This window comes from Trichechus manatus, unplaced genomic scaffold (genome assembly GCF_000243295.1).
Source record: "Trichechus manatus latirostris isolate Lorelei unplaced genomic scaffold, TriManLat1.0 scaffold00076, whole genome shotgun sequence".
Lineage (NCBI taxonomy): Eukaryota > Metazoa > Chordata > Mammalia > Sirenia > Trichechidae > Trichechus > Trichechus manatus.
Genome location: NW_004444012.1, coordinates 10,480,105 through 10,498,655, shown reverse-complemented (window position 1 = coordinate 10,498,655; position 18,551 = coordinate 10,480,105). Strand labels below are relative to the sequence as shown.

Genomic DNA, 18,551 nt, shown 5'->3' with positions numbered 1-18,551 from the left:
AGGTCAAGAAGGGGAGAGTGTTGACATGTCGTGGGGTTGGCAACCAATGTCTCAAAACAATATGTGTACTGATTGTTTAACGAGAAGCTAGTTTGTTCTGTAAACCTTCATCTAAAGTACAATAAAAAGCAAAATATACGTAAAAAAGAAAGAAAAAAGTAGAAGAAAAAACTGGATATTATGGTTTTTGTGGGAAACCCAGTTTTCCCTCAGAAAGGGGAAAATGGAAGCAGACAATATCCATTTTAGGAATTGATTATTATTATTATTACTTGGTGAAAACATCCGACAGCCTGTACGCGTACAGTTTGATGGTGTTGGTTACACTCTTCACGTTGAGTTGCCATTCTTGCTGTTGCTACGCATATTGTTTCACCACCACTGACTTCGATTTTCTACCTCCTAAACTTCTCATCTCTGCTTTTAGGAAGGGATTATTTACTGATATTTTTACTTCTTAAAAACATATTTTTCTTCTAACTTCTTTTTAATGATTTCATTGTGTCCTGGGCCAAGTAGACAACATTTGGAAATTAGGGGAAAATCCATATTTATTGCTAACATACATGTAACTCAATAATGAAGAGTTTTTGATGTGGTTATTATTGTTGCTATTGTTGCTTTTGTGGCTTAGAGATACGAACTGCATTTAGTTATCATTCTGTCTTCCTAGACATTAGGAGTTTCTGTTCCTAAGCCTGCCTCAGGCTCACAGATGTGTGCGATGGTGTTCCCTAGAAGTGTATGACTGCTGTGGCAGTAATTCGTTTTCAGTCAGAAGAATGTTCTTGTTGTTCGGTGCCATCGAGTCGGTTCTGACTCCTAGTGACCCTGTGTACCACGGAACAACATACCGCCCAGTCCTGTGCCATGCTCACAATTGTTGTTATGCTTGAGCCCATTGTTGCAACCACTGTGTCAGTCCCTCTCGTTGAGGGTCTTCCTCTTTGTCATTGACCTTCTACTTTGCCAAGCATGATGTCCTTCTCCAGGAACTGATCCCTCCTGACAACATGTCCAAAGTATGTAAGATGTCGTCTCGCCATCCTTGCTTCTAAGGAGCATTCTGGTCGTATTTCTTCCAAGGCAGACAGTCCATGCTATATTCAATATTCTGTGCTATGAATAGCAGAAGAATGAGCGTTATTAAAATAGTTACTGCTTTGGAGTAGGGAATACAGACATACTTTCTGTCTCGAACAATGCTAAGTGGGGAGACAAGGATTACATCTTGGATGAAGAGACAAACTAAGCCACTACTTAAGCAGGTGTTAAATTGGCTGAGCTAAGCTTCAGTCGTTCACAGAAAGGGAAGTTCATTGTTTAATGAGTCAGGACAGGTTTCACTGTGGAAGTAAGATTGGACTAGGCCAGGCAGGGAGCTTGAGACCTGGCTTGAAGAAGGACGAGTGGAAATGCAGAAGACATGCTGCTTCCTGAGAGGCCATTAAGGAGACTGATGTGGCTGAAACAGGTGGTCTGAGTTATGGAGGACTGTTAACAGGCCGGTTGTCAGAGGTCTGTGCAGACGCCTGAGAGCCTGCAGATTTCTAACTGGTAGGCTGTCTTGATAAAAGCATTGTGCTCTAGGGCAGTTATTCTGGTGGTCGTGAGCGATGAACAGACCAGAAGGAAGATGAGTGGAAAGGATAGTGTTTTGTAAGGCCCAAGATTCTGTACATGAACAGGTTTGAGGGGCTGATAGCATCAGGAGAGTCTTCATGATGTTACAGAGGACTTTGTTTTCCTTTCAGAAAAGGAGCCTTGGCGCAGTAGTAGATGAAGATGCACGTAATGTGCTTACGTGTGTCTCTGATTCTCCCGTAGGAGAGTTCCTGTTGAAAAACCTGTGTTAGTGTCGCCGCACCCTTAGCAGTGTTTCTCAGAAAAGTTTCTGTGCCTTACCACTGTGAGGGAGAGAACGTTCTTTCTAGGTGAGGTGGGGAGAATCGCCTCTGACAGGCAGAAGACCAAACATGAGAATGGTGCGCATTCTAAACTTCATTTGCTTTTCTGCTCTCATCTTGGCAGCGTGGCCCAGCTCCAGTCTGTGTGGCTTCCCCAGCTCTGCCGCTGTTGGTGCCGCTGCCCGTCCTTTCTGCTCTGCCCGTTAACAGCCTGCTCGTGCGATGAGGCCCCGCTTAGGGGCACTTCCTCTGGGAGGTCTTGGCTGACCCGCAGGCAGAACTAGTCACTTCTGCCTTTGTGCCTCCAGAGCCCTCTCAGCTATCTGCCTGGCACGCACACTGTCCCACCGAATTGTCCTGAGCTGTTTGTTTCCTCTGCTTGTGTAAGAGCTCCTTGAGGCCTGGACTCATGTCTTGGTGCACTTTGAATTCTTCCTGCATACTGCAGTGCCTGAACCACCCCGGTAAGCCTCCTGGTAAATAAGGAAGAATGATGCTGCTGAATAAATCCATTAGTTTCCCCGTTGGACCTTTCTTGTATGACTTCCGTGCATCAGTCAAACTCTGCTAAGTTTTGAGGATATAAAGAAACCCACAGAACATCTCTATTGTCCAAGGGTTGAGGAGGCTGAACATTTATTAAAATATGACAACCAGAAGGATTTCTTTATAGATTACCTTTTTAATTAGAGCAGACCTTTTTCAAGTAGGCCAGATTAAAAAAGAGAAATTTTACATATTTAAACAAGTTAACACTGAAGAAAATTGTACTAACTTCAAAATGAGGCCAGCCCAAAAGGGAAAAGAAAAGAGAAAAATCCAAATACAAAACAACATGCTTTTTATTTTTCTACTTTTTTCATAATATGAAAGATAGCATAATAACACAAAAACACTCAAATCCGTGGAAATACTATTTAGGCCTCTGTTTCCTCATTTCTGAGTTCCCTTCTAGCTTTGAGACTTTATTGCACTGTTGTTTAGAGTATATATTGCAAATATGAAAAACTTTTTATTAGAAAATAGAGAAGTAAGAAAAAAATTGATAGCAAATTACCCTCACTAAGAAACTTTTTATCAACATATTCTTTGAGATTAAATTTCTGTATGATAACTGTGCCACCTAGTGGTTCATTTTTCACTGGTTCTTGGTATAATACGGAATTCAGTCATAGAAAATACTTCTATTATTTTTAAGTTGGTGAAATTCTATTTAATGGACTATACAGACGGCAAAGTTATTTCAAAGGTCATTGTAAAGTAAAGCAGGGCTTCGTTCAGACTTATTCTGAGTTTTTGCATTTTAAAAGATATTTTGTGTTGCTTATTTTCTAAATTCCCTCTGTTTGTGTTAAATTTCCTTTACAATAAAAAAATCAAACCAAACCAAACCAGTTGCTGTCAAGTCGATTCTGACTCGCAGCAACCCTATAGAACAGAGTAGAATTGCCCCATAGGGTTTCCAAGGCTGTAATCTTTAGGGGAGCAGACTGCCACATCTTTCTCCTGAAGAGCGGCTGGTGGGTTCAAACCACTGACCTTTCAGTTAGCGGCTGAGTGCTCAACCACTGTGCCACCAGGGCTCCATTCCTTTACCATACAATCTCAAACTAAGACTTTCCTTGCAAGGATTTCACGTTGAGTCAGCTCTGCTTTTCACGTACTGACATCTTTGGCACTTTTGTGGGATTATTCTGCTTCATCCAGCATTGTAAGCTTTTGATTGTCACATGCCTATCAGAAAGTACAGTGAGAAAGAGTGGATATGGTTAACATTATTTTCAGGAAGATAGAGGAAGAATGAATGGGGACAAGGGTCTAACCTAAGAATTTAAACAGGGCCTTTCTCAACGAGAGTAAAATTTGCATCATGGATAGTTGAATGAGAGTGTTTTTATTAGCTTGTGGAATAGAGGAAAGCAGTTGTAAGGCTCACAGCAAGTATCAATACAAAATAGCTTCCCGGAGAATTCCATCCAGATACCTTCTCTGTGAACCAGCAGCATCAAGTGGATTTTTGCATCTTTTCCCTGTGAAATTCTCAAGTAGGCAACATTGACCAGAAATGTGGAACTCTTTCCTGTGGCATAATTTTAGGGAAAAGAAGTTACCCTCATCTTGTCCTTTGTAAGACAATGCAAGAAGAAGTTATGGAACCTTGTTCTTAGGGTCAGCTGCAGCTGGCCTTTGGTCTAGCTTTGTTACAGATGAAAAAGGAGCAGGTGAAACTTTCACCCAGTCCTTTGGGAGAAGCAAGAGGAGTGGATCAGTTACTCTTGGCACAGCTGGATGCATCCTTGTTGTGCAGGAGACTTCTCTTAGCATCATTCAGGCAAAGCAACATTTCTTCTTTCTGTATCAGTATAGAATCCTGGCTTGTGTTTGACTAGTGGGCTTTTTGGGGATCCCATTTAAATGCAGCTGTGAACAGGCAACTGAAACCCTCCATGAATAGCCCGAGACCCTAGACCAGAGCTGCGTCACAGTATGTTCTCTCTCGCACAGAGCACCAGCCTCCCTACATCATTGCGGTGTTACCTCGCTATGTGGAGATCCGAACGTTTGAGCCAAGGCTTCTGGTCCAGAGCATTGAATTGCAGAGGCCTCGTTTCATTACCTCGGGAGGGTGAGGCATTCCTTTCTCTGCTGTGGCTGCTGTATTATCCCAAAGCGTTAAAATCCCCTAAGTGTCGTCGTATAGCCCGCACTCCTTTGCTAATGTTCTGGCTCCTGCCTGCAGATCCAACATTATCTACGTGGCCAGCAATCATTTTGTTTGGAGACTGATTCCTGTTCCCATGGCGACCCAAATCCAACAGCTTCTCCAGGACAAGCAGTTTGAATTGGCTCTGCAGCTGGCAGTAAGTCGTATTCCTGAAGTTTGGGTGTGAGTCTGCTGTGGTCTTGGAAGTGAGTGGTTTGGGTGTAGATGTTCATGCTTATTTTGGACTAGGAGAGTCAGTACAGAGCTGAAAGTCAGGGGGCTTGTATTCAAGTCTGACTCTGCCCTGAAATATCTATGTAACTCTCAGCCATTTCACTTTCTCAGTTTGCCTATCTGTCACATGTAGGATGAATGCCACTTATAACAACAGTACCTCATAGAATTAATGGATGACTAAAGTAATTTAGTAAGTATGATATAGTCTGGAAAAATTAAAAGCAACACAAACATTAGAGTATAGTAACAGTCATAAATGTAAGATTATATTCTTGTCCCTAAAATTATACTACGGGAAAGAGTTGGCCATTTCTAGTTGAATGCAAGAACTAGAGGGCCTCTCAAAATCCCTTTCAGTGGTGGTTGCTGTGTTTGGCCTTCTGTAAGTACATGGAAACCACCTCAGGTTGTTGCATTCAACAAGGCTGCAGTCTTATTATTTATGAGTGTTACTCTCCTTTAATGTTTGCATGGGATATTGTTCACAGCTGAGCAGTGGCCATACTTTTGTTCCAGTCACGCTTCTGTTGCCAAACACTTTGGGAGACTGGCTTTCGAATCCGTATCTCGCTCTTTTGAACATCCTCAGGGACGATTATTGTCATCTGTAAAGGGTGGATTTGATTTTAGGAAATCACCAGAAGTCATTCTGAGCCTCACTTAGTAAGCCTAACCTAGTCAAACAGTGGCTAATTTAGGTAAAAGAGAAGACGTTTTTATGAAGATAATAGTAAAACTTAGTTTCTAGGGTAACTTGTAAATTGCTTCTGAAAGGAAAGCAGTGACTACATCTTTTTGGAATAAATATGTATATAGTCACCTTTGGTGACTATTTTTTAAAGAACAGCATTTATTTTGGATGTGTAAGTTATAGATTTAAAACAAAAGTCTAGTCTTAATTGTTAAAGATGTTTAATATGCAATAAAGATTCTTTCTTGGGGCATTTAATTTTAGCAGCTTCTGTTTTCTTCCCCTTCATGCATTACTTTATTTTCATTTATATTTTTACTTTTTAAATAATACAATGAATACTGATGAACCAACCATCTTATCCAAGAAGAATAACTTATATATCTCTGTGCTCCACCCATCCCAAGCCTCTGCCTCCCATCCAGACACAACCATTGTCCTGAATTTTGTGTTTATCATTCTAAAAAAATTTTTTTTTAAACCTTTTCTGTGTATAAAACCGATTGCTGTCAAGTTGATTTCCAACTCATAGCGACCCTGTAGGACAGAGTAGAACTGCCCCATAGGGCTTCCAAGGAACGTCTGGTGGATTCAAACTGCCGACCTTTGGTGAGCAGCTGGGCTCTTAACTGCTGCACCACCAGGGCTCCTTTGTTTGTATATGTATACGTAAATATATTTAGTTTTTGAATTTTATTGAGCTTTATTGAAAGTGTATCATGTAGTACATCGCTACTTTAGTGTCTGTTTCCAACAGGAAGGTCTCAGGATCTTTCACTGATCTTCAGCTGCAGTTATCTGTTTAATCTTTGGTAGAGGAGACAGTAATGAGGTCCCATTTTCTCCTCTCTTTTCTAGCCTCATGCTTGCTATGTGCTCTGACCTTCTTATAGCCCTTGAAGAACCCATCTTTTATTTAAATAGATAAAAAAAAATCCACAAAACTTGCAGAGGGCAATTACATACTCATCTCTGGTGTTGACAAAGCATGAAGTGAAATGTTAGAGGAGGGACAGTTCACTGTGGGCTGGAAAAGGCATCGGCGTTTGAACACTTGAGTCAGCCTTTACGGATAGGTAAGGTTAGGATCAGGAGCACAGGAGAGCTTTCTGGCTTCGTTGAAGAGCAGGAGGGAGTTAAAGGAGTGAAAACAAGTGTGGCATATTGCAGGGCATTAGGGCCCGTCCTGACTGGGGCTGAAGGTGTGGTTTGAATGTCGGGAAGTAAGCTGGAGAGTCCAGCAGCAGGTTACGAGAGCCTGTGAAGCACTGAGTAGGGCAGTTGGAGAGATGTGGCCGCACAGGGAGGATGGCCTGGCCGAGGGTGGTGGCAGCAGAAAAGAAAGTGGAAAGGAGGGAAAAAATTGCAAAACATTTTGAAGGAGAGAATTTTACTAAAGATTGGTTAAAAGGGATATAAGGAAAAAAGATGGTTATAAGGAAGAAACAAAGATAATGATAATAGCTACCATTTATTTGGTTTTTACTGTGAACAGGGCCTTTTCCAAACTGTGCCAGCTGTGGTAAATATCTCTCCTTGAGTGTGCCATGTGCGCTCTGTCATTACAGGACCTTGCACGTGTGCTGTCCTCACTGCCTGGAGCACTCTCCTCTTCCCCGCCCCTCTGTCACCTGCTCAGCCCCATCTGCCTGACTCCAGCCCAGACTTTAGGTCTCAGTTTAGATTCCTCCTGGCATTGCTTCCTGACCCACCACTCAGGTTGCATTGAGTTCTGCCCCACATGTTTAACATCACACTTACCTTGTTTGATTTTTGTTGTTGTTATTTCCTTGTTTGTTTTTGTTATTGTGGTTTTTAAATCCAGACTTTCTTCAGATTTCACCAGTTTTTCCATTAGTATCCTTTTCCTGTTCCAGGATCAAATCCAGGACGTTACATTGCGTTTAGTTGTCACGTCTTCCCGTCCTCTGGTCTGTGGCAATTTCTTTCTTATTCCTGAGCTTGGCAGCTCTGAGTTTTGAGGAGTAGTGGTCAGGTATTTTGTAGAAACCCTGGTGTATTTTAATTGTGTACTTACTTATCAGTCTTCCAGTTCAGACTGTGAGCCAGGTACTATGTAGCTGTTCTGTATATTTTAGCATTTGTACCTCCTGGGATATTGTCTGTTATGGATTGAACTGGGTCCCCCAAACATGTGTGTTGACTTGACTAGGCCATGATTCCCAGTATTGTGTGGTGGTTCACCATTTTGTGATGTGATGTGATTAGCTTACATGTTGTAAATCCTAACCTCTATGATGTTAATGAGGCAGGATTAGAGGCAGGACTCAATCTACAGGATTAAATTGTATATTGAGTCAATCTCTTTTGAGATATAAAAGAGAGAATCAAGCAGAGAGGAGGGGGACCTTATACCACTAAGAAAGAAGAGCCAGGAATGGAGCATGTCCTTTGGACCTGGGGTCCCTGCACCAAGAACCTCCTAGATCGGGGGAAGATTGATGACAAGGACCTTCCCCCAAAGCTGACAAAGAGAGAAAGCCTTCCCCTGGAGCTGACGCATTGAATTTGGACTTCTAGCCTCCTAAACTGTGAAAGAATAAATTTCTGTTTGTTAAAGCCATCCAGTTGTGATATTTCTGTTATAGCAGCACCAGAATTTGGTACCAGAACAGTGGGGTGCTGCTCTAACAGATACCTATAATGGAAGTGGTTTTGGAATTAATGAGTTGAAGCTGAAAGAGTTTTCAAATGCCTAATAGTAAAAGCCTAGCTTGCGTTGAAGAGACTATTGGTGGAATTATGGACATCAAAGACAATTCTAGTGAGGACTCGGAAGTGAGGAGAGCTATGATACCAGAGACAGCAGAGACAGCAAGAAGCAGCAGGAGAGAAACGGCAGCAGCAGAACCAGGAGACTGGCACAAGATAGCATGGGAGCTGACCCACTGATCGAGAGAGCTGAGTGCCTTTGGGCCGAGGTTTACTGGCGGAATAGGGTGCCTCCAGGCACTTACTGGTAGAGCTAAAGAGCTTTGGAACACTTGTCCAAGCAGGGCAGATGCTGGATTGGCCCAAGGGGCCGAGAGGCCAGGAAACCAGGAAACAGAAGCTGAAGAGACAAGGAACACAGGAAGCAGAGCTGCCTCAGTGTCAAAGGGTAGGGCCACGACCTCTGGGGCCTCAAAGGGTGGAACAATGGCCTCTGGGGTTTCAAAGCGTGGGGTGATAGCCTCTTAGGTTTCAAAGGGTCAGGTCTTCACCAACTGGGTTCTCATTCCAGAGTGTGGGGCTGCTTTCATGAGTGCCAGTGGAATGGGGCCAGGTCAGCTGCCCAAAGCTAAGGAGGTGAGGGTGCCATGCCCAAGGGACAGAAGAACGGTGCCTACCGGGGCCAAGGGGGTGGAGTCGCCACTCAGACTAGGAGAATGGGGCCGTCCAAATGCAAGGGAGCAGAGTTGCTGTCCCAGTGGGCCTGGAAGGCTGAGCTGAAGCTCAAGGCCGGGTCCTCCACCCAGAATCCAGAGAATGTGGCCAACACCCAGAGCCTGGATGGCAGGGCCAATACCTAAATGGTCTCAGAGAACAGAAGAATATTTTCAAACCTTGAGAGCTAAGGTAATGTGTTCTGCTGATTTGCTTGGTGCCTGTTATCCGGTCTTTCTCTCCAACTTCTCCCGTTTGTAATGGAAATGTCTACCTTGTGTCTGTTCCACCATTGTACTTTGGAAGCAGATAACTTTTATTCTAGATTTCGCAGATAAAGAGGAATTTTGCCCCAGGAAGGAATTTGAACTTGGAGTTGATTTAAGACTTTAGGGATGATATGATGGGATGAATGTGTTTTACATGTGGCAAGGACATGAATTTGGGGGGGCCAAAGGGTAGAGTGTTATAGATTGAATCGTGTCCCCCAAAAATGTGTATCAACTTAGCTAGGCCATGATTCCCAGCATTGTCCACCATTCTGTGATCTGATGTAATTTTCCTATATATTGTAAATCCTAATCTCTATGATGTTAACAGGGGCCCTGGAATGAGGCAGAGTTAGAGGCAGTTATGTTAATGAGGCAGGACTCAATCTGCAGGATTAGGTTGTATCTTGAGTCACTCTCTTTTGAGATATACAAGAGCTAGTTGAGCAGAGAGGATGGGGACCTCATACCACCAAGAAAGAAGAGCCAGGAGTGGTCCGTGTCCTTTGGAACTGGGGTCCCTGCGCCAAGAAGCACCTAGACCAGGGGAAGATTGATGACAGGACATTCCCCCAGAGCTGACAGAGAGAGAAAGCCTTCCTCTGGAGCTGATGCACTGAATTTGGACTCGTAGCCTCCTAGACTGTGAGAGAATAAATTTCTGTTTGTTAAAGCCGTCCACTTGTAGTATTTCTGTTATAGCAGCCCTAGATAACTAAGACATTGTCTAATACCATGCAGGTTACTGAATAAATATTTGTTGAGTGAGTGTGCCCTTACCTACTTTCTGGTTAGGAAATGAAAGAAGATTCTGACAGTGAAAAGCAGCAGCAGATCCATCACATCAAGAACTTGTATGCCTTCAACCTCTTCTGCCAGAAGCGCTTTGATGAGTCCATGCAGGTGTTTGCCAAGCTTGGCACAGGTAACAAGTGGGATGAGGAACTAATGGAGGGAGGGGGAACTGGGAGGGACAGGGAGAAATGATACCAGCGTTCTAGGAACGGGGAAAGTTGGTACATGGGAAAAGGGTCAAGTTACCATGGCGGTTTCGCTCTCCCGGTGTCTTCCTGAAGAGCCGGTGGTGCGCTGACAACAGATGCCCCAGTTGGGTTCGTTCAGAGGAACGATGGGAGGCGTTGATCAATTTGAGGCAGCCCAGCATCCATCCCCATTCTTAACAGCAAACAGCAACTTATTTCCTTTTTTCAGTATTGAGGTAGCAATGTTTACTGCCTTAGCAGCATTTTAAGACTGATTTAGTCTCACAGTATCATAAGTACTGGGTAGTATCATAGAAAAATAATTTTTTCGCTAATTAGATAGATCTAAAATGGTCACCTCTTTGACATTTGTAATGTGTGCTGCTCTGATTCTTAATGTAGTGGAACATTTTCCTGTTTATTCATGTTCTTCTCTTGTCAGTTGTCATGTCTTTTGCACATTTATCAAATGAAATCTTACGTTTTGTTACCAGTTTGTATGAATTTGTTTTATATAATCAAGACCTTACCCCTCTTGCCATATATGCTGCAAGTATATTCCCTAATCCGTTGTTTTATTTATTTTTTTAGTAATACCGTATGTTTGTGCAAATAACGCACCCCTTCTGTGTTTGTTTGCCAGCTGAAAAAACTGGCATAGCAGTGCTTACAGAAACACCTTACGGGGGAGGGTGCGGCTGGCAGACAATCATAGAAGACGCACATTGTTTGCACAAAAATATAGTACTCCTTTTTTGATATATAAGTTTTTTACTATTAAGTCTTGATATCTTACCAGATTTTCTTTGGAAATTTTTTCTCCTCCACCTTTAAGAGTTGATAAATATTCAGTTCTAATTCTATTCATGTGTCTGTGTCTCAGTCGTGCCATTTTTTTTTTTGACATTTTAGTGAAATCCACGCACAAAATGTGCTCAATTCGAAGTGTACAGTACCAGACGTTTTCATAAAACTTAGAGTCGTTCCTTTAAATCAGCCAGTCTGGGACTTACTTTGTTACAGTAGTGGTCTTGTTTTCATTTAGTTTCTCCTTCAGTGGGTGGCCTCCTTTCCAGAGGACTCATATTTCCCTTCCGTGTAGATCCCACCCACGTGATGGGCCTGTACCCTGACCTGCTGCCCACCGACTACAGGAAGCAGCTGCAGTATCCTAACCCACTGCCTGTGCTCTCTGGGGCTGAGCTGGAGAAGGCTCACTTAGCTCTGATTGACTACCTGACCCAGGTAGGTATGACACAGAGGTGTGTAGAAGAGTTTACCTAGGAGTTGCAGTACCTGTGTCTCTACGTCAGGAAATGCAGTGTTCTGTAATGCCACAGGCATTCATACACGATGCTCTGGGGAGTCTGAGGGGGACACAGTTTCTCTCTCTCTTCTCCCAACTTAACAGTACTGCTGAGCTGTGTTTGTTTTATCAAATCCTAATACTGGGAAACACTCTTGATTTCTAGTGATTTCACATTTAATTGTTACAGCAACTAAAAAGGGTAAATTTTAGTTGATAGAAAAAAGTTTTTTAAAGCAAACTTTTTTGTAAAAATACATACTGTTCGAAAAAAATGCCTGCTCTATGCAGAAATCTTGGAAAACCCAGAAAAGTACAAAGTGAAAATACAAATCATCTTTAACTCTACCACCCAGAGATAATTAACATTTTAGTGTTGTCCTTCCAAACTTTTGTATGTATTTATGAATTCATTTTTGTTTATTTATTACAAACAAATATCAAACTATTTTATTTTATAGCTTAGTTTTTAAATTTAACCATATATTATAAAAGTTCTTCCCTGTCAATAAATATTCTTTTACAGTGTGTTTTAGGGGAGATGGTGTATTTAGATTTAAATATTTTTCTATTTACTGTTATGGACAGATAAATGAAATTTTAAAGTCAGTTAAAACTAACGTCTCCATCGAAGCCTCTTAGGCCGCTAATCTCTGTCACAGAAAGCTATAGTTTGTTTCCTGTGGACTCATTCAGAGTTGGAAACTTGATGAATTTTTCTCCCCATGAATGTCCTTCAGACCTTTGTAAGAGGTCCCTGTGTAGGCACTGAGCAGTATGACTGGGAAAATGGCAATGCTGGCTTCCCGCCCCTGCCTCTGGGTCAGCAGGTCTGCTCCGGCATGCGTAGCCTTGGCACTTCCTCGACGTTGGGCTCCGGGATACCCAGCTGTGTCTGGGAGCCTGCAAAGAGCACGCAGACTCACCTTTGCCTGGACTCTGTGTGGCCCACATGCCAAGTGAAGGTTCCTGGGGCATGATGTCTCCCAAGCCTGTGGCATTGTTGAAGGCCCTGTGTTGCCAGTGTCTTAGCTTTAGAAGCACACGTTCTTCCCTCGTCTTCGCCACTGACGTTTTAATACGTGAAGGTAGCCAACGCTGGTACTGTTCTAGAGAGATATTAGAGCATATAAGACCTTGGTCTTTGCCAGAGATGAAAGGGTACAAACTGGATGATTCCATTTCTAGGAAGTTCTAGAATACACAGAAATCAATCTATAGTGATAGAAAACAGATCGGCGTGATGTTGGTGTTAGGTGCTGTCGAGTCGGTTCCAGCTCCCAGTGACCCCATGTACAACAGGATGAAACACAGCCCGCTCCCGCGCCATCCTCATGATTGTTGCTAGGCTTGAGCCCACTGTTGCAGCCACTGTGTCAGTCCTTTTCGTTGAGGGTCTTCCTCTTTTTACTGACCCTCCACTTTACCAAGCATGATGTCCTTCTCCAGGGACTGGTCCCTCCTAATTACATGTCCAAAGTATGTGATCAGAGTGATAGAAATGTTCTGTTCCTTGACTGGGGTGGTGATTACATGCATGTATACCTCTGTCAAAGTGCGTGTAACATACACTTAAAAGGGATACATTTTATTGTATGTAAATTATACCTCAATAAAGTTGATTTAAAAAAATAAAAGAACATGGGCTTTGGATCAGACAGATGCTGGTTTGAATCCTGCCTCTACCACTCATGAGGTGTGTAACGCCTGTGCCTTGGGTTCTTCGCCTGTGAAACGGGATAACAACCCTGTGTTTGTTCTAGGTTTAAAACAGTAAAACGTGTATGAAGCGCTTGACACAGTGCCTGGCATGCAGTAAATGCTCGATAAACGGTTGTTATTATCGTCACTGTATCTGTGGCAATTTGGCAGTCATCTATTTTGATCCCTGATAAAAACTGTAATGCTAATGTGAGATCAGGGTGGATAGGTGTGAGCTGATTTGGAGGTATTTGGAGTTACCCAGTAGTTGAGGCGATAAAGTACGGTTTAGTCCTGGCCTTGAGCCCTCATCTATGGTCTTTGCAGAAACGAAGTCAGTTGGTGAAGAAGTTGCATGACTCTGATCACCAGTCCAGCACCTCCCCGCTCATGGAAGGCACTCCCACCATCAAGTCCAAGAAGAAGCTGTTGCAAATCATTGACACCACCCTGCTCAAGTGCTACCTCCACGTGAGTCACCTCAACACCCAGAGGTACCCAGAATCCCCTGTGCCCCTAAAGCTCTGGAAAGTGGAAGGGAGCACCACACTCTAGGTGGGGGTGAGATCTTTGATGAGGAAGCCTCCTGGTCTTTGGTTGGTGCCTGTGAGTTCCCTGGAAGTAAGAAGATAAGGCAGAACATCGGTCCAGAACCTCACAGGGGGCTGGTCTTCCTGGTGGAATTGGAGTTAGTGCTACAAGGTGAGCAAGCAGATTGTCCCTCAAAGAAAATAGCCTCCTCCCTCAAAAAAAGCAAAATACAGTCTGAGAAAGAGCATGAATGTGCGATAAATGCACTAGTTCCGTAGTCCTGAAAAAGGGTTTTTTGCCTTTTCTTGCTTGGGTTACATCCCTGGCCGTTCAGCCTGGAGGAGGCCTGGGCTGCGTAAGGGTGGGCTCCCCAGGCAGCAGTTTCCGCTGAAGTCCTGCTTCCTCTGCAGACCAACGTGGCCCTGGTGGCCCCCTTGCTGCGTCTGGAGAACAATCACTGTCACATCGAAGAGAGTGAGCATGTGCTGAAGAAGGCGCACAAGTACAGTGAACTGATAATCCTGTATGAGAAGAAAGGGCTTCACGAGAAGGGTAACGGAAAGAGGGGGTTCTTAGAGCTGGGAGGGTCTCCTGCATGCTGACAAGGGACATCCACTCAGGTGTGATAAATCTCCTGTGTGGCTATGCCTTGTGGAAGAGGCTCACGAGCTTGTTCTTGGGCTTCATGGCCAGCTCTGCAGGTGCTGGTGGACCAGTCCAAGAAAGCCAACTCCCCCCTGAAAGGCCATGAGAGGACAGTGCAGTACCTGCAGCACCTGGGTGAGTGCGGCTTCTCAAAGGGCATGGCAAGGCTCACATTCCAGTGGACCTGGGCCCCGTTTCTCATGCTGGCTGGTCGGTTCCCCTTCCTCCCAGTGGTCAACTCTGCCAGCCGCTTGGTGTGTAGCCAGCCTGATGGAGCCAAGCAGCCCTGAGTGGCTGTGCTTGGACAGAGCTGTTTTCTCTCGATTCTGGGGTGACCTGCCTGCCTGCCTTTTGGTCCTGTGCGCAGGGTGGACTTCAACCGCTGACAAGCCTTGCCCCCCTCTCTAGGCACAGAAAACCTGCACTTGATTTTTTCCTACTCAGTGTGGGTGCTGAGAGACTTCCCAGAAGACGGCCTGAAGGTGGGTCACAGACTCCCTCTGATTTATCTGGCTACCACTGTTCGTCCTGAATCCACTCAGGGCGGCAGTGGGTGGAGGGTGAGGATGGATTCGTGCAGCTTACTAGTGGTTAAAGGAGTACAGTGGGGAGCTTGACACGACTGTGTGGTCTCGTGCAAGGGGCCTTGCACAGGTCCAGGGCCCTGGGATCTGTGTGTCACTGACCAGCTGTGTGAGCCTGTCCCTTCTGTCAGAGTAAGGGGCTGCATCCAAATGCCTTCTTACACACCCTTCTCCCTCCAAATGTCTGTCCACTTGATTCCTACGTGTGTGTGTGTGCGTATGGCAGTATTACAGTTAGCTGGTTCTGCTGCCAGAACTCTGCTTTGTCTGGCAGATATTTACCGAAGATCTCCCAGAAGTGGAGGCTCTGCCACGAGATCGCGTGCTTGGCTTCTTAACAGAGAATTTTAAAGGCCTGGCTATTCCTTACCTGGTAAGATGTTTTTTGGTCTGAACTAAAAAGCTTCACACCTAGGAACCTAGGTTATACTCCAGGGTTTGGTCACTGGGCGGGTCACTTTGGGGTTTGTGTCAGTTGTCACTTGAGGATTGGCAGGAGAGGATTATTACAGCTTCCACTCAGGAGAGAAACTCCAGTGGACCAAACTAGAAACTTTGCTTTTTGATGATACCTTCTAACTCTAGGTAAAGAGAATGATGTTTGAGAAAAAAATTCAAAGCTGCGTTTGTATAACCAAATTCAGCTGTGACCACAGGACAACCAAATAGGTTTTAAGTGCCAGTATGCAAATGCTTAACTTTACTTACGTGGGCAATGTAAGTGTTTGGAGGAGTATGGTACAAAATTAATGAAAGGAGTTTAGACAGGAAGTCAAGAAAATAATTTCTGATGTTGCTGGCCTGCATTGTGAGATTTCCCGGTGGTTTTAGAAGAGCTATCCCTTGGTAATCTTTACAGCTTAATGAAGGGATAATCTGAGAGGACCTGTTAGGCCTTAGAAAATGTAGGGAGACTGGGTGACTGAACCAGGTCCACACAGAGGGTACAGGCAGGTCTGCATCTTGCCTCAGGAACATGTCATCCACGTTTGGAAGGAGACGGGCTCTCAGTTCCACAACTGCTTGATCCAGCTGTACTGTGAGAAGGTGCAAGGTCTGATGAAGGAGTATCTCCTGTCCTTCCCAGCAGGTACCCGTTCTCACAGATAGCCGGTCCCCCAGTCTTAGAGGCGAGCACAGAGCCGAGCAGTGCTGTGTGGTGTCGGGAAGCAGATCTCACCCTTCTCTGTGGGCCCAGGTGGGTGGGGAGTTCTTTAGGGGAGCCTGGGGAGCTGAGCAGCCCAGCCCTGCAACGTCAGATTCCGGAGCTCGCGTCTGCATCTGGGCGTCTCTGAGCATCACTGGGAGCCGCCCTGGGGGAGGTGGGAAGGCTAGATCTGTCTGCAAGATGACAGCTGTGCTCATCAGAAATAGGCTTGCCTGCCAGTGTTTCTCTGCTCAGCGTGTGTTCTTACCTCAGGCTGGTGTTTCCTGATCATATAGACCATAAACTAAGACGACTCCAGCTGGAAGCCACCGTGGTGGGTCTTCCTGATCCCTGTGGTGACATCATTGAGCCCCGCTTCTTTGTGTCATTGCTGCCTGATGGCATTCTTCCATGTGGAGTTTGTTTCCTTAAAGGCCAAACCCCAGTTCCTGCTGGAGAGGAGGAGGGAGAGCTGGGAGAATACCGGCAGAAGCTCCTTAGGTTCTTGGAGATTTCCAGCTACTACGATCCAGGCCGGCTCATCTGTGATTTTCCTTTCGATGGTGAGTGGCTTGTGGCCAGAAGCCACTTCAGCTGAAGGGAATGCCAAAACCAGTCTTTGTACAGTTCTCCACCTCCCCCGAAGATGGGGCTGGGGGACAAGCAGGTCTTCAGCTGAAGGGAATGCCAAAACCAATCTCTGTACAGTTCTCCACCTCCCCCAAAGATGGGGCTGGGGGACAAGCAGGTCTTCAGCTGAAGGGAATGCCAAAACCAATCTCTGTACAGTTCTCCACCTCCCCCAAAGATGGGGCTGGGGGACAAGCAGGTCTTCAGCTGAAGGGAATGCCAAAACCAGTCTCTGTACCGTTCTCCACCTCCCCCGAAGATGGGGCTGGGGGACAAGCAGGTCTTCAGACCAGTGTTCTGTTTCGTCCCCTCTGAAGATTCACTGTTGTCCCATGACTGAGATACTGTAACCCCATGACTGGGTGTGAACCCCACGCTCACCGATCGCCAGGTTGAAACCTGTTCTTGATGAGCCTCATTGTTTAGCAGTTTGGCATAACCGGTCCAAGAGAGTGACGTGTAAGCTCCGTGACAGCAGAGACCGAGGGTTCGCTTCCCTTGCGGAAGCGCCTGGCACATCACGGGTGCTTTCCATGCATTTGGCGGTTGAACAAGTGTTCTTGCCCAGTTTATAAGGGAGCACAAAACAGACGAGGTGAAATACTTCCTGAAATGGCTGCCTCCTACTTTCTAGAATTTTAGTAATTTTTTCCTTGGAGAAAATCGTAAGTAATAAAAATAATACTTTCTCCTGTTTTATTTTGCCCCAGTATCCACTCCCCTAGTAACTTCGTCCCTGGCCTTTGCTTACATGTGACGACAGTCCCTTCTATTCCTCTTTCCTTGCAGGCCTCTTAGAAGAGCGAGCTCTCCTCTTGGGACGCATGGGCAAACACGAACAAGCCCTCTTCATCTATGTCCACGTCTTGAAGGATACCAGGATGGCTGAGGAGTAAGTTGACCTGTTACCCCACCTCCCGCAAGCCTGAGAGAAGGCCCTGGAGAGAAGTGAGAGGTGTGAGAGACCTAGAGAGCCATCTCCGCACCTCTCTGCAGCAGGGGTGAGACTCGCCCTGGGCCGGCCCCTGGCTTTTACGGGTCGTCTTTAGATGACCTCTCCTCTGGGTGACCCTCCGGCCTTGTTTCACTGCTTTCTCCCTTGCAGGTACTGCCACAAGCATTATGACCAAAACAAAAATGGCAACAAAGATGTAAGTAGCGCCTTCTGGCCCCAGGGAGCACGTGTGCATCTGACTGCCCCCTTAGCATCCCTAACCCCATTGGTTTAGCTACAGGTGACACTGGTGTGAATTGCTGAGGTGAAACAGAGCATGGTTCTGCGGGGCTGATGGGTTCTGTGTTTGTGTACTGAGGGGCAGGGTGCCCGTATTCCCCTGGTTCGCTTGGGATAGTTCTGGTTTACGCCTGCTATCTCAGCATAATTATTGATAGCACCCCTGCCCCTTTACTCTCAGGAGTCCTGACTTGTATCAGGAGTTACGCGGTCAGCCTGGTGAGCAGGAACGTCCAGTGTTCTGATAAGGCTCGTGTGTGTGTGTGTGTGTGTGTGCTGCATCCAGAAACATGGCTTTGTCAGTGTCTGAATACATTTCCAGTTGTTGCTGCTGGCATCTAGCGGTTAGAGGCCAGGGGTTCTGCTAAACAATGCACAGGACAACCCCACACCACAGAGACTTACCCAGCCCAGGATGCTAATAGCGCCAGGTCAGGAAATAGGAAATGCAGCGTCTCGTCTTGGGTTGATCTTCACCTGCCGAAAGAGAGCTAGGGCCTCAGCTTTCAAAGCCCAGAGGAAATAAGAAATCTTTCTGAGTCATTTTGTGATGGTGGCGATTTGTAAACTGTAAAATGCTAAACAAATACAAGGC

The 18,551-nt window shown here is 45.3% G+C and overlaps 1 protein-coding gene across 5 annotated transcripts in view; it reads left to right on the top strand.

Moving 5' to 3' along the window:
- The window catches only part of VPS39 (VPS39 subunit of HOPS complex), a 41,272-nt gene that overhangs the window by 18,020 nt on the left and 4,701 nt on the right, over nucleotides 1-18,551 (top strand). For all 5 annotated transcript variants that reach the window (XM_004380659.3, XM_004380658.3, XM_023735152.1 and 2 more), the window contains 13 exons: nucleotides 4,413-4,533; nucleotides 4,648-4,768; nucleotides 9,991-10,120; nucleotides 11,281-11,423; nucleotides 13,513-13,656; nucleotides 14,127-14,268; nucleotides 14,410-14,496; nucleotides 14,770-14,843; nucleotides 15,220-15,318; nucleotides 15,918-16,035; nucleotides 16,527-16,655; nucleotides 17,512-17,614; nucleotides 17,828-17,873. In XM_004380659.3, coding sequence (XP_004380716.1) covers nucleotides 4,413-4,533; nucleotides 4,648-4,768; nucleotides 9,991-10,120; nucleotides 11,281-11,423; nucleotides 13,513-13,656; nucleotides 14,127-14,268; nucleotides 14,410-14,496; nucleotides 14,770-14,843; nucleotides 15,220-15,318; nucleotides 15,918-16,035; nucleotides 16,527-16,655; nucleotides 17,512-17,614; nucleotides 17,828-17,873 — 1,457 coding nt within the window. The remainder of the gene's footprint in view (nucleotides 1-4,412; nucleotides 4,534-4,647; nucleotides 4,769-9,990; nucleotides 10,121-11,280; nucleotides 11,424-13,512; nucleotides 13,657-14,126; nucleotides 14,269-14,409; nucleotides 14,497-14,769; nucleotides 14,844-15,219; nucleotides 15,319-15,917; nucleotides 16,036-16,526; nucleotides 16,656-17,511; nucleotides 17,615-17,827; nucleotides 17,874-18,551) is intronic.